Source organism: Choloepus didactylus, chromosome 20 (genome assembly GCF_015220235.1).
Source record: "Choloepus didactylus isolate mChoDid1 chromosome 20, mChoDid1.pri, whole genome shotgun sequence".
Lineage (NCBI taxonomy): Eukaryota > Metazoa > Chordata > Mammalia > Pilosa > Megalonychidae > Choloepus > Choloepus didactylus.
Genome location: NC_051326.1, coordinates 33844054 through 33858467, shown reverse-complemented (window position 1 = coordinate 33858467; position 14414 = coordinate 33844054). Strand labels below are relative to the sequence as shown.

The 14414-nt window shown below is 36.6% G+C and overlaps 1 protein-coding gene across 5 annotated transcripts in view; it reads right to left on the bottom strand.

The window, feature by feature from the left end:
• Positions 1 to 14414, bottom strand: part of EXTL3 (exostosin like glycosyltransferase 3) — a 199125-nt gene that overhangs the window by 26264 nt on the left and 158447 nt on the right. For 3 of the 5 annotated variants that reach the window (XR_005213359.1, XR_005213358.1, XM_037813158.1), the window contains exons 6-7: positions 10692 to 10820; positions 1626 to 1841 (exon numbers count right to left, since the gene is read on the bottom strand). Coding sequence is in view for 3 of the 5 variants with exons in the window: in XM_037813158.1 (XP_037669086.1) it covers positions 1632 to 1841; positions 10692 to 10820 (339 nt within the window). In the remaining 2 variants the exon portion in view is untranslated. Of the gene's footprint in view, positions 1 to 1197; positions 1842 to 10691; positions 10821 to 14414 lie in introns of those variants that run through there. The other 2 variants (XM_037813159.1, XM_037813157.1) reach the window with 1 other exon arrangement.

Sequence of the window (14414 nt, the reverse complement as noted above, 5' to 3'; positions counted from 1 at the left end):
ATACTCAACTTCACTTAAAGAAGGGGAGGTATGAAAAAATGCTAGAAGTTATGGGCTAAATCCCTAACAAATGCCATTAACTCCTTCCTCATTCCCCTGCCATCAGCAACACCAAAAAAAAAAAAAAAAAAGCCTTACTTCAGTTTCAGCCCAGAGAAGAGATATTTAATTGGGAAGTGGAACGTTTGTGGGGTGTTAATACCTATTAAGTTAAAAGACTGATTTCAACTTATATAGCAAATCATATCCTCCCACATTTTTCTAGCATGTAACAAACCTCAGGGGGCCCTGGAGACAACCTGACATTAGGAGTCCAAAAAATATATAGGTAACATACATTGTAGATCTAGACAAAGGTGGAGGAGAAGGTGAATTTCACCAAGGTATTAATCCCAAGGCAGGTACCTTGCTGTAAAGATTTCCCGGCCAGCCGGGTGAAGATCCTCTGTTCTAGCCCAGAGAGTAGACCAACCCTCAAACCACTTCAGACTACACCTGGAAGAGCAACCTGCCAGATTTCCTGTCTTATCTAAGAAAGAACACTTCAGGAAAGCCTGAAGCCAAAGCACGTTTTTAAACAAGAGGGCAAGACCAAAATAAAAGCTATCTGGGAGTGCTGGCTTCAAGCTTTACTCCTTCCTCATTCTTTTCCTCCTCATTCTTTCCCTCCGAATAAGAAAGCAAGTAGGAGAGCAGAAGTACCCAGACAAGAATAACCTAAAGATGAATCCTTAAAAACCACCAAATACAGCAAAAGGACACTCAGCTGCTCCCAAAGGTGCAAGTCCTCCCCGCAGATTCCGATGAAAGGAGGTTATGAGTTACAGATTGCTAAATGGCAACAGAAACGGGAAAGGAACATAACAGCTCTTAAACTGTCCAATACACTCTAAGAGAGCCAAGTCCATCCCTTTCTTGTTTCTGCACATAGACACCCCTGGGGAGGATGGGAGAGACTCTTTAAAGATAAGCCAGGTAACATTAGGCCAGGATCCATCTCTGCAGAAATATAAAACATAAGGAACCTGGTGGGTCCCTCACTTAGCAACTTACTGAGATAGGCAAAATTTCAAACTCTACCCTCACCCCTCCATATATATGTGTGTGTATATATATATATATATGTATGTATATGTACGTGTGTGTATACACATATGCATTTATATACACACATATACAAATATATGTATACCTACACACAGACACACACACATATATATAAATAAGCTTTGAATGGCAAATCTGAAACATTTTCTTTTTTTAAATAATAATAATAGTTGAATTGTTGTTATTGAATTTAAGAATCACAAACCAGCTGTCCTGGGCATATGAACTAAGTAACTATCCAGAGTCGCCATGGTCCTCAGTGTAAGCTATCAGTCAGTGCCCTGTATAGGGAACCACAGCATCTCCAGACCAGGATTCCAGTGGGAGCAGTTCAGAATCTGCGTAAGCCCAGTGTGGCTGACTTCAAGATAAAGGCAGCTACTTCCTTCCCACTCTTCCTGCCGCCTCTCCTAGCTAGGGTCTGGGCCACATACCCAATGGATACTCCCAAGGTCCTTCAATGCCTAGAACCTTAGGAGCCATTCCCTCACTCTGCCCATCCTCTCCCCAGAACTCACAATACACTAGATGAACTTGAAGCACTTGGTCTTGTCGTGGGGGAGGCGGGTCTTGAAGAGCACAGAGTCCACCCTGAATTGAGTGTACAGTAGGGGCATATAGCCATACACCTTGACAAAAAAGTTTATACATTTGTGCCGCTCATGAAAGTGGGAGTCATCATGGGACAGGGCCTGAGGGCATCCTGGGCATCGAAAAGTCCACCGTGAGGTCACCTGGGAATAAAGAAAGATTACAGCGTGAGAATCGCAGGTACTAATACTGGCAGAAACTGCAGCTTAACCAAGTGAATTCTCCCACTTCCACAGTGAGGACAGAGAGACCAAGTGACTACATTCACACGCAGAGTGAGTATGGGCAGAAACAGATCTTCAGCCCAGGGATTTACCTCTTCCAGGCATACAGCTAAAACATTAACAGTATTCTTTCAAAAGGGCCTGTGGTGTCTCGGAGTTATTTACCCCTGAAAAACATGTTCTTAAATTTACTCCATTTTTAAGGGTGTGAATCCATTGTAAGTAGGACCTTTTGATGAGGTTACTCCAGTTAAGGTGTGGCCCAATACAATCAGGATGGGTCTTAATCCTACTACTGGACTCCTTTATAAGCAGAACCAAGTTCAGACAGATAGAAAAAAAGCCACAGAAAGCAAAAAGCTGAAGGTCAACAGAACCTGGAAGAGAAGGGTGAGGCCAGGAGAGGCAGCTAGGGACACTGCCATGTGACAGAGGTGGCCAGGACCAAGATCAGCAGCCAGCCCCAGATGCCAGTCTTCAGGAAGAAAGCATTGCCTTGATTACTTGATTTCAATTCTTTCCTAGCCTCAAAATCATGAGCTAATAAATTCCCATTGCTTAAGCCAACCCACTGCATGGAATTTGCTTGAGCAGCCAAGGAAACCAAAACATGGCTATACTTAATACCAACAGCCTTAAAATGTTTTTTGTTGTTTGTCTCAGTAATTCTACATCTACATTTGTCTTGGTTGTACACCAAGATGGAGGTACAAAGTTGTATAACAGCAGTGTTTTTAACAGCAAAACATTGGAAAAGTATCCATCAGAAGGGGACTAAATAATTATAAAATACTATACATCCATTAAAAAAGCTGTCAACTTTATTATTAGGAAATTTCAAGCAATTAGAAAAGTATGAAGAATAATATAACATTCAAACAATGTGGCAAACCAAATAGCATTTTTAAAAAAACCTTCAGTACAGAACAAATGAAAATGCAGGATAAAATATGTAAAACATCTCTTTAACTTTGTGGCTGAGCTTGCAATAGAGTGAAGGAAATCCAAAGAGGTCAAAATAATGAAAAAGCCTGAATTCAGTTAGATGGCCAGGAGCTTTGGTTTTTAACAGGGTTGAGGAAGGCAACAGGTGTGGATGTATGGGAAGTCAGACTGGATACTTTTTGAAACCCTGGGACCCCGAAAAGTGATCTAGTCAACAAAAGGCTGCATGGGTTGGAAGAAGCCCTACAAAGACAAGATGGTAAAGAAATGTTTCCTTCTCAGTGTTAGCTTTAGGCGAAGGTGGAAAAGCCACCTCTGAGAATTTCTGACCACAAGCTGGTTGTGCCTGGAGCTGGAATTTGTTACTCGCGTGTCCTGAAAAGGCCCAAGACACCTGGAGAAGAGATACTGTACAATTCCATTTATATAAAATTCAAGATTGACCTTGGAACAGAAAAAGGACACTGGGTAAAAAATCTGAATAAAGTATGGACTTTGGTAATAATAATGTATCAATACTGGTTCATTAATTGTGATAAATGTACTATACAGACATACTACCTTGGAGATATTGCAGGTGCGATTCCAGACCAATTCAATAAGACAAATATCACAAGAAAGCAAGTCACACTAATTTTGGGGGGGTTCCTAGTGCCTATAAAAGTTATGTTTATAGTATACAGTAGTCTGTTAAATGTGCAACAGCATTATGTCTAAAAAAAATGTACATACCTTAATTAAAATGTAACACAGACACAAAGTAAGCACATGCTGTTGGAAAAACGGCACTAATAAACTTGCTCTATGCCACAAACCTTCAATTTGTAAAACACGCAAAATCTGCGACGTGCAGTAAAGTGAAGTACAATAAAATGAGGTATGCCTGTTAACATAAGATGTTAATAAAAGGGGAAACTTGTTGAGCTGTGCATCAAAAGATGACACCTTTCTATACGTAAATCATATTTTACAAAAAAGGAAATGGCTGAAGTTGTAGAACTGTGACCCATGATATTCTTTGAGATTTGCTTTGTAACTACTTGTGATATCATACATTGAAAATTATCACTGTTATGTATATATGCTAAAGTTCACAATAATAAAAAAAAAAGGAAAAAAATAATAAATAAAAGGGGAAACTGAATGTGAGGTACACGGCACATGGCTTATGGACAAACAAATGGGCCTACAGAACAAAATAAAGAATGGATGTACACATGCCTAATTACTGACAGAATACCACAGCTCACTAAAGCATGGATGAACAAAGTGGTGCAATGAAAACTGGTTATCCATGTAAGAAAAAAACTGGAATCAGATCGTTATCTCATGCCATACACAAAATCACTTCCAGAAAGATTAATGATTTAAATAAAAAAGGGCAAAACCTAAAATTAGAAGACTATGCAGGAGAGTATTTATGACAGTGGGCTATGGCGCATTGAAAACTTTTTTTTTTAAAGGGGGATGGGGAAGGGAATTTTTATAACAAAAATCAGATTAATGGTTACCTACTGAGAGAAGGAGCGGAACAGGATTATGGAAGTGCATACACAATGTGGTGGGTACCGATAATGTTATACTTGCTTATTCTGAGTATTGAGTATATGGACATGTGTTTAAAGAATTATATATGTGTATTAAATGTACTAACATATATTCCATATATTCATATATGTATGAAATATTTGCTACTGCTGGTTTGAAATATATAAATGAAATGCTATGTTAAAAAATGAAGAAAATAACAAATATATACCAAGTTTTGTCAAATAACATTTTGCCTTTTTTCCAGAGTATATATTTTTCTCCCTTTTTTTAAATAAAGAAATAAAATATTACAAATAGAACTGATACTTTGTGTACCTCCTACCTCCTATGCCTCTCCTGCTATGTCATGGAGTATGATTCATTTTCAATTACACTTGATAATACCAAATTTTCTTCAAAATAGAGATGTACATCAATGTACAACCACCAGGACTATATAACAGTTTCAATTTCTACCCTTCCTTACTAACAATTGGTACTATCAGACTTTCATTTTTGCCCATCTGATGGGTGTAAAATCGTATCCCGTTGTTTTAACTTACATTTCCTTGATTATTACTGAAGTTGAGCAACTTTTCCATATGTTTATTAGTCATTTAGATCCCCTAAAACTGCTTTTTTATATACTTTATTAATTTGTCTGTTGAGTTTTGTTTCTTATTTATTTGCAAATCTTTATTCTAGGTATTAATTTTTGTCATTTGTAGGCATTGTAACTATCCTAGTCTGTGGCTTGTTTTTTCAAATATGGAATATGGGAATACATTTTTTAATTTTATTTGTGTTCCAACCAATTAATCTTTTCCTCTATATTTTGAACTTTTTGTTTCTTATATTTCTCTTTGGCTATGGTCACAAAGATATTCCCTACACTTCTAGTTTTGTTTGAGGTTTTAAAGTTTTTAATTCACATTTAGTTCATTAAAATACCTGCAATTTATTTTGTGTATCCATATGGATATCCAACTGTCCCAGCACAAATGTGTAAATGTCACCTCCATCATATATCAGGTTTCCATATATGCATGGGTCTAGTATGTGACTCTACTTTGCTCGAATGGCCTATTTGTTTATCTCTTTGCCAATATCACATGGTCTAAATAATGTAGTTTTAGTATATGTCATGATTTCTGATAAGGTAAGTCCACATACTACTAATACTACTACTTCACCAGTGTATTGGCTATTCTTGCCTTGTGCAATATATATTTTAGAATCTGCTTCTCAAGTTCCATACAAAACCAACTTAAACCAAACAAAATATCCTAATAGGATTTTGATCAAAGTTACATTAAATTTTTAGATTTGGGGAGCACTACAATCCTAATCATACATTCTTCCCATCCATGAATATGTATATGGTCTCATATGTCCATTTATTCAGTGGATAACACTGTCTTGTTAAACAGTTGAATGGGAATTTTCAAAAGTTTCATCATTAAGTATAATCTTTGCTGTGGTATTAATGTCTTTAATCAATTCTGAAATATTCTCACATCATATTTTTCAAAATTGCCTCTCCTCCACTATTTCGATTCTCCCCGTCTTGTACTGTCATGATTTTATGTTGAACCTTCTCCTTATACCCTCCATGTTTCTTAACTTCTCTCTTACTATCTCTTTATATCTCTGATATTTTCTCAGGTAATTTCTTCACATTTATCTTCTAGTTCATTAATCTTCTCTTTAGCTATGTCTGATCTTTTCATCCTATTTACTGAGATTGTAATTGCTATAATTTTCATTTCCAGTGATTCTATTTAGGTCTTCCAAATCTGCTTGTTCTTTTTTCTTAGTGAATTACTGCTTTTTTCTGTTTTCAATTCTGTAGTTTATTATTTTAGTCCCTTTAAACCTACTTATTTTGCAGTCTATCCAGTGATTTTTATTTCCTGAAATTCTTGGAAAATTATTAACCTTACTGTTTGCCACATCTGCTGATTCTTGCTCATGATCAACTGTGTCCTCATGTGACTGGTAATTTGGGATTGGAAGCTCATCTTCAATGAGGCTTATCCATTGGTATTCTATGTGGCCTAAGGTGAAGGAATGTCTGCCAGCTAGCCAAAGGATATCATTAGCTAGGTCTAAGTTTCATATAGCATAAGAGACTGCAAACTCATGGAGGCTCAAGCTCAAGTTTAAAAATCCTCAATTTGTACACTTTCCTTCCTACTTTCCAGAACTCAGATTTAAATACATAAGTTACTGGTCATCTTCCTGGAGCAGTGAGTAGATACAAGATCTCAGTTCCAATTCCCTGCCTTTAATAGGCCCAAAGGCTCCTCATTCTTTTTCACATGGGTGATAAAAACTAAGCCTCTAGATGACTAAGTGATAGCACTCCCACTCGGGGTGGCCAGAATGACAGCTCATATGCTCACCACACTGATTTTTAGTTCCTCCTTTCTTTCTGGCTCCTGGCAATTCTCTTATTTTTTTATAAGCCTAACTACACATTGGTGGAGGGAGGGGGGCGTTTGTTATATGCTATCCAGCACTTCTAGCTATTTATAGTGAATAGATTTTTAGGTTACCTGGTCCATCATACTGCCAGAATCATACAAAAAGCAATCACCACAGACAGGAATCCAGAGACCCAAAGGAAATACACCAAAAGGTTTTTCTTTCAGAATACATCTCTGTCTTTCCCAACTATTTTTTAAATTATAAATTGAGAAAAAAAATTTTAATTTAGTAGTTCGTATCATAATTTACAGCTAAAGAGTATTCACTTCATATGGCCAACGTTAGCCATCAAAATCAGGGTCTCCAGACTTTGAACTGAGAGGTGAACAAAGGTTAGTGTTCCAAGTTGCAGTGCACCTCAGAACCAAAACTATGGGGAAGTCATAACTTCTACAGGTTCTTTCTCAAGAATTTCACCAGTCTCTTCATTTCTCCCTCTCACCCACTGGCAGCACTCATAGAACCCTTCAGGTTTACAGTCAACAATGAGTTATTACCATTCCCACCAGCTCTCACTAACATAGGAAATGTAAGCCAATAATTTAGATAAGAATATTATTAAACAGCATCTACATCCAGCATCTTACTTTGTCCCCCTCTACCTAAAAATCTTCCTCCTTATCCCAGATATCAGCATCTAACCTCAGGAGTAAAGCCCTTAACTTGCAAAAGACTCTAGATGGCAGAAAAAGTTATTGGTTTCCAAATATTTTAAATCCTGTAACCCATCAGTAATTATTGAGGCTGAATCCCCAATACATTTCTAAAGTATATATAGTACTGTAATACCTTCTAAAAGATACAAAAAAAATGAAAAAAGAAATGAAAAAGAATGAAGTAACAACTAAATATAAATGAACAATTTGAACATTTACTTAGCCATTACTGTGAATCATCTTCACATGGAAACATTACAGGTGACTCATCTGACTAAGAGAATATTAGTGTTATGCTTAGTTAACAGCACAGACAATCTTTGGTCCATGTTCAGTACTTATACTACAACAGAGAATATAGATGTTTACCTACATTTCTTCTCTTTACTTCCTTACCACCCAAGCCATTTATGTTCTCAATGCTTTCTATGGGAGCTTTAATCATTTATCCTGAATAAAGCCTATACTTTCTAGATCTTTCTCCTTTCAAAAATAGCAATACCTCATTCAAGGAAATAATACATTAATTCCTTGTTCTTTATTTAATCAATAATGTTACAATATCAAGATATCAACTGCTAATCGTATAAAAGAGTCAAACCTTCCTAATTGTAGCAAGGAAGAGAAGAGTCTGACAGTGAAAATTTAAGATATTTAATACAGAAAAATTTTTTTTGCTATTTTTGAATATATTTTTAACATAAACTATATATACCTGATACTATTAAAATTAAGTTTAAAAAATATTTAGTTCAAACTGGTCCTATACTATGAAGTAAATAATAAGACACAGCATTTGAAGGAATTAACTCAATTTGAAGACATTCTTAATTTATTGAGCCTTTGATTTTAAAAAGTATCCCAATTTAAATCGAAGTCTTACTGTATGCCAATAAGACTGAGAAAATTCACAGAGAATACTTATTTTTGATGTTTTCACTTGTTAAGAACCATGCATACAATGGCCAAATTATTTCCACCTCTCTCTCTACACTGAAGAGATGGTTTAGTTAACAAAACACTGGCCAAATAATATAGTAGGCAAATACATTGTAATGAAGAAGAAAAATTCATCATATCTGTGTTTTCCAGTGACTAATGCTATTATTAGATACTTAATCACTTAGACACTTTAAATTTTCATGCAGTAATATTTTCTGATCTACCAGGGAGGCATAAAAAGAGGCATACATCTTGACTAAAGTCCAGTATCTGACTATGTAATAAAGGACAAAGTAAGAAAAGAAAATTTCACCCATTTCTAAAACCTCTGCCTCCCTACCTTAAAATTTACAAAGAAATACACTTTTCATTATTCAATATCAGATCTACCACTATCCCTGAAAATGAACTATTTTATATATAAATAATTGTTACTATTACCATTCCCAATGAGAAAAGAAAAAAGTCTGATGCAATAATTTGTTAATTATTCTTCTTTTGTGAGGCTTTAGCAGAAATCTCAGTAATAAAAAAAAAACTATGGGGTAATCAGGAGTTAAGTTGTAACCCTACACCATACTTGGGAAAAGGTTTGAGGAGATGTAAATAGATGCATAAGACCCCCAAATGCTTTTCTATATCTCTCTGTTATGCATTGTTGCACAGAAACAGTGTCCTCTAGTTACCACTCTGTTTACCACTAAAGACATGATTTTAGTTATTATACATACGAGTGGTTAATCACTCAGTCTAGATCTTACATTCAAAATGTAAGAAAAATGAGCCATGTACCCAAGTATTATTTATATATGGCACTAATGACATCCCTGAATATAAACATTGTTTTATAAAATTAAATAATATGCCTTTTTTACACTAATGAAAATAAGGCTTTAATTAGTTTGCTGACCTTTCTAAGGAAAACAGATGTGAATCCATGACATAAACACTAACAGAGCACATTCACAAATAATATTATTTTGAAGTGACAAGTAGATTATCTAGTATTAAATGTTGCAAGGCCTTACCAGGCCTAACAATCTCTGCTTCAGCAAAGGCTAATGCTATCTTTTTTTTAATGCAATTGTACTGAAATATTCACACACCATATAATCCATCCAAAGTATACAATTAATCACTCACAGCATCATCATATAGTTGTGCATTCATTGCCACAGTTTTAGAATATTTTCATTACTCCAGAATAAAGAAAAAAAAATAAAAATAAAAAAGAACACCAAAAACATCCCATACCTCTTATTGCCTTCTATTATTTATATATTTTTGGCTTTATTTAATTACTCATATACACTGGATAAAGGGAATGTCAGTCACATGGTTTTCACAATTACACGGTCACACGATAAAAACTATATAGTTATACAATCAAGGATACTATCTTAACCCTTATCAGGGCACTTTAACTTTTTGCCTGAACCTATATGGATGACAAACAGGTGGTGGAATTGGTCTTTCTGTATGCTGTGAAAGAGGTACATTCTGCCCAAACCTATTCAGGAAATACAGATTTCTAGAACTCTGAGGGCATTGGGCAAAAACCTTATACAGCACTTATTTATGTGTTCTTAGAGCTTTATACTCATTAATTCACGAATTCTTAATTTTTGTACAGTGGACACTCCCCTACCCCACTACTCCAGCTTGGCAATCTGGGGAAGCTTGTGGACGCTTTCTCAGAATAAGGTTTTTAAATGCATAAAATACATGCATTTGCAAAGGAAACAAGTCATATAAAAATATAGCAATATATGTGTTCTAGAAGAAGGTATAATAACTACCATAATTTCAGAGCAGTGATGAACATAATACTTCGAGTTACTTGCAACAAATGTATCTGATATGAAAACATCGTGATTTCTACTAGTGACAAATCAGTTACTGCAAATGTTATTATGAAGGAAATAATAAATTTCAGTTAGAGATTAGTGAAAATAAAGATGTAATTTTTTCCCATCCAAATTCCAAACTTTCTCATTTATATCCATTGATACCTTGGTGGTAAAAAAGCCACTGTTTGAATAACTCATTTAACCCTAGTAACAATCCTGTTAGGTTGATATTATCATCATTCCACTTTTACACATGAGGACTCTGAAATATAAAATGGTTACATACTGCACTACTGCAAAGTAAGTGAAATTAAGTACACGTGCATCCAGAGTGCCATTACTAGGAGGACCCTCACCTTGATAGGGGGTTTCCGAGTGATGTGGGAGACAAGGAAGTTCATGGCAATGTCCTCACAGTTGATGTATTCATCTACCATATCTCGGATGGCCTGGGGCATCACGTAAGAATACAGGTAGGCATAATACTGTCAGGAGAAGAAAAAGAATCACATATTCTGTTAAAGACCACAGTTCTTTGGCTTTCAGCCAAAACAGCATGGATCTAGAGACTGGAAATGTATGGGGAAGTGCTACTGGCATTTAAGGAGTAGGGGCTGGGATGTTAAACATTCTTCAGTGCAGATCTTCTCTGTAGATCCTCTACAAATAAGAATTATCCCATTCAGATAGCCATTATTATTCCCTTTGACAAACAGAACTTCATTTAGTCTCCTTTGTGCTTCAGCCATCTTGCAATCAATATAAAGATTTCTCAACTTAGGTCAGATACTGGTTGAGGTGAGCAATATTCCATCTCTGACAATGGCAATAAAGGATAAGTAAGGGGAAAAAGCACAGTCATCTTCCCAGACCTTAATAAATAATGGTACTATAAAATATCAATTCCCTTAGTGGCTTACTTTTGGATTCAGAAGAATAAACACTTCTTATCACCTCCACTGGCTACTTACTCCCTGCTTCATGCCACAGTTATATTTCCCTTAGATTATTAATATAGTCTTCTAAATTATCTCTCTGCTGCCATACCTTCTTCCCTACAATCTACTCTTAGCACAGCAAAGTGATCAAGTTAAAAACAGAAGTCCAACAGAATGTCACTCCTTTAAGCCCTCCAATAGCTTCCAATCTCTAACAGTAAAAGTACAGTGGAGCCACTTCACACCCGCTAATGAATACCAATTGCTAAATTCTCAGGAATTTTGTGAAATGGTTATCAAACATAGCTGTCATTAAAATTTTCACTATGTAAATATAAAATTAAATGTTATATTAAAAACAAAAGGGGTGATGCAATCAACATGGCAATGTAAGACATCCCCTGGAAAAGTCTCCCCTCAGTATCAGCTAATAAAAGGACAAATTGCACTTGCATGGAACTCTGGAGGAGAAGAGTCTGGAGAGGGGCTCCACAGATGCTGAATCGAAGAAAAAGAAAAGTAATCCCCAAGATCAGGTAGGAGATGTTCTTCCTGAACATGCCAGTTCAGACTCCACCCCCTCACTTTGTCCCACGCAGGTTGAGACTCACGCAGAGGCAACATGGCCTGGGTCCCTCTGCCACTCACACACATCCAGGCACAGGTTCCCAAGTCCACAGAGACCCAGGGAGGAACACAGGCTACTGAGGGTGCTGCATACCAAAGGACACCCAGGGAGAAAAAAAAACAGAGACAGAGAGAGAAAAAAAAGACCGTGACAAAACTGCTGGCAAGAAATACACAAAGTCAATCCAGTCTTTGTTTGCTGAACCACCTAAAATCAAAACAGACTTTTCTGGATTGACCCTCCTTTCTGGATTGACCCCATTTGGTTTCCCGGGATGGGATGGATACCTTAACAGGGAAGAAACCAAAGGCAGAAAAGTCTCACAGGAAAAAAAAACATGGGGGCAGGGGGTCTGAACTGTTATACGATAGGACAGGCCCCAGAATTGAAAAGTGTATGAAAACGGGGGCACTGAATGAGGGAAAGAATATAAACAAATCACAGGAACTGGGGAGAAAATTCTGCACAAAACCAAACAGAACAAGATTCCCAGAAAAGGAACAAAGGAAAGACAGCATTCTTCTGGAGGTGAAAAAAATTGTACAAAAAGTGCAATCGTAAAAATGGTACTGCATATCTAAGGCAAGAAACAGATGAAGAAGAGCTGAGAAAATCTGAACAGTTAAACAGGGATTGCTCTAAAGGTCCAGTATAAGTTAGACCAGGCATCAAAGAAGAGCCTTACCACAAAGCCAATTGACAATAAAACCCTAGACAAGAGAGAGAAACTGACCTTCAGGGTTAACTCCTCAAAATAATCTGATTATGTAGATAATTAGATGCCCAGACATCAGCAGAAAATTACAAGCCATAATTTAAAAAGGGGAAGCTATGGCTCACTCAATGGAACAAATTAAAACTTGGGAGGTGTGCTGGTTTGAATGTATTATGTCCCCCAGAGAAAGCCATATTCTTTGATGCAATCTTGTGGGGCCGACATAATAGTGGGGATTAAGTTGGAAAGTTTGGATTAGGTTGTTTGCATGGAGATGCGCCCCACCCAACTGTAGAGGATAACTGATGGGATATTTCCATGGAGGCATGGCCCCACCCATTCAGGTGGGCCTTGATCAGTGGAGCCATATAAACGTGCTGACTCAGGGAGATGGAACGGAGTACAGCTGTGAGTGACGTTTTGAAGAGGAGCAAGCTTGCTAGAGAGGAACGTCCTGGGAGAAAGCCATTTTGAAACCAGAACTTTGGAGCAGACGCCAGCCACATGCCTTCCCAGCTAACAGAGGTTTTCCGGACGTCATTTGCCATCCTCCAGTGAAGGTACCCGATTACTGATGTGTTACCTTGGACACTTTATGGCCTTAAGACTGTAACTGTGTAACCAAATAAACCCCCTTTTTATAAAAGCCAATCCATCTCTGGTGTTTTGCATTCTGCAGCATTAGCAAACTAAAACAGGAGGGAACACAGAATTTGGAACAAATAATTTAAAAAGTTCAACTAAATCTCCTGAATCAATTCAAGGAGAAGAAGGAAAATATGGATCTAGAGCTAAAGGATATTAAGAAGACATTGTGTGAGCTATAAAGAAGAATTTGACAGTATAAAAGAAATGTAACAGAAATTATGGGGACAAAAGGCACAATAATGGAGATTAAAAATAGTCTAGAGGCATACAATAGCGGATTTGAACAGGCAGAAGAAAGAATGAGCGAACTTCAAGACAACCAAAATCAGAGTCAGAACAGACAGACAAAGAGAAAAAAATAGAAAAGAATAGAAAATTGAGCAATGTCTCAGAGATTTGAGTGACAGCAGGAAGCGTCCCAACATACGCATCATGAGTTGTATAATACAAACCCCAGAGTAACCACGAAGACAGCATTTTAAAAATGTATAGAAAGAGAAATGAGAAAGGTATCAGTCAGATACATTACAAATGATCAACTACACAGAAAAGGAAGTTGCAATAAAGGAAAAGAGACACCAAAAAAAGATATCACATATATAAACCAAAGGACAAAATGACTAAAATAAGTACTGCCTTTACAGTAATGACATTGAATATTAACAGATTAATCTTCCCAGTCAAAAGACTCAGGTTGGCAGAATGGATTAAAAAAAACATGATCCAACTATACACTGTTCACAAGAGATTCACCTTAGATCTAAAGACAAAAATAGGTTGAAAACGGAAAAGACGTAAAAAGTTATTCCACACAAACAGTAACCAGAAAAGAGCTGGGGTAGCTATATTAATATCAGACAAAATAGACTTTAAATTAAAACTATTAAAAGAGACAAAGAAGGACAAATGGGGGGCAATAAACTAAGAAGAAATAACAATCATAAATATTATGTACCTAATCAAGGCGCCCTACAATATATGAGGCAAACACTGACAACATTGAAGGAAGAAACAGATGTGTCCTCAATAGCAGTTGAAGACTTCAGTATACCACGCTCATCAAAAGACAGAACATCTAGGCAGAGGATCAATAAGGAAACAGAGAACTTGAATAATATGATAAATGAACTAGACCTAACAGACATATACA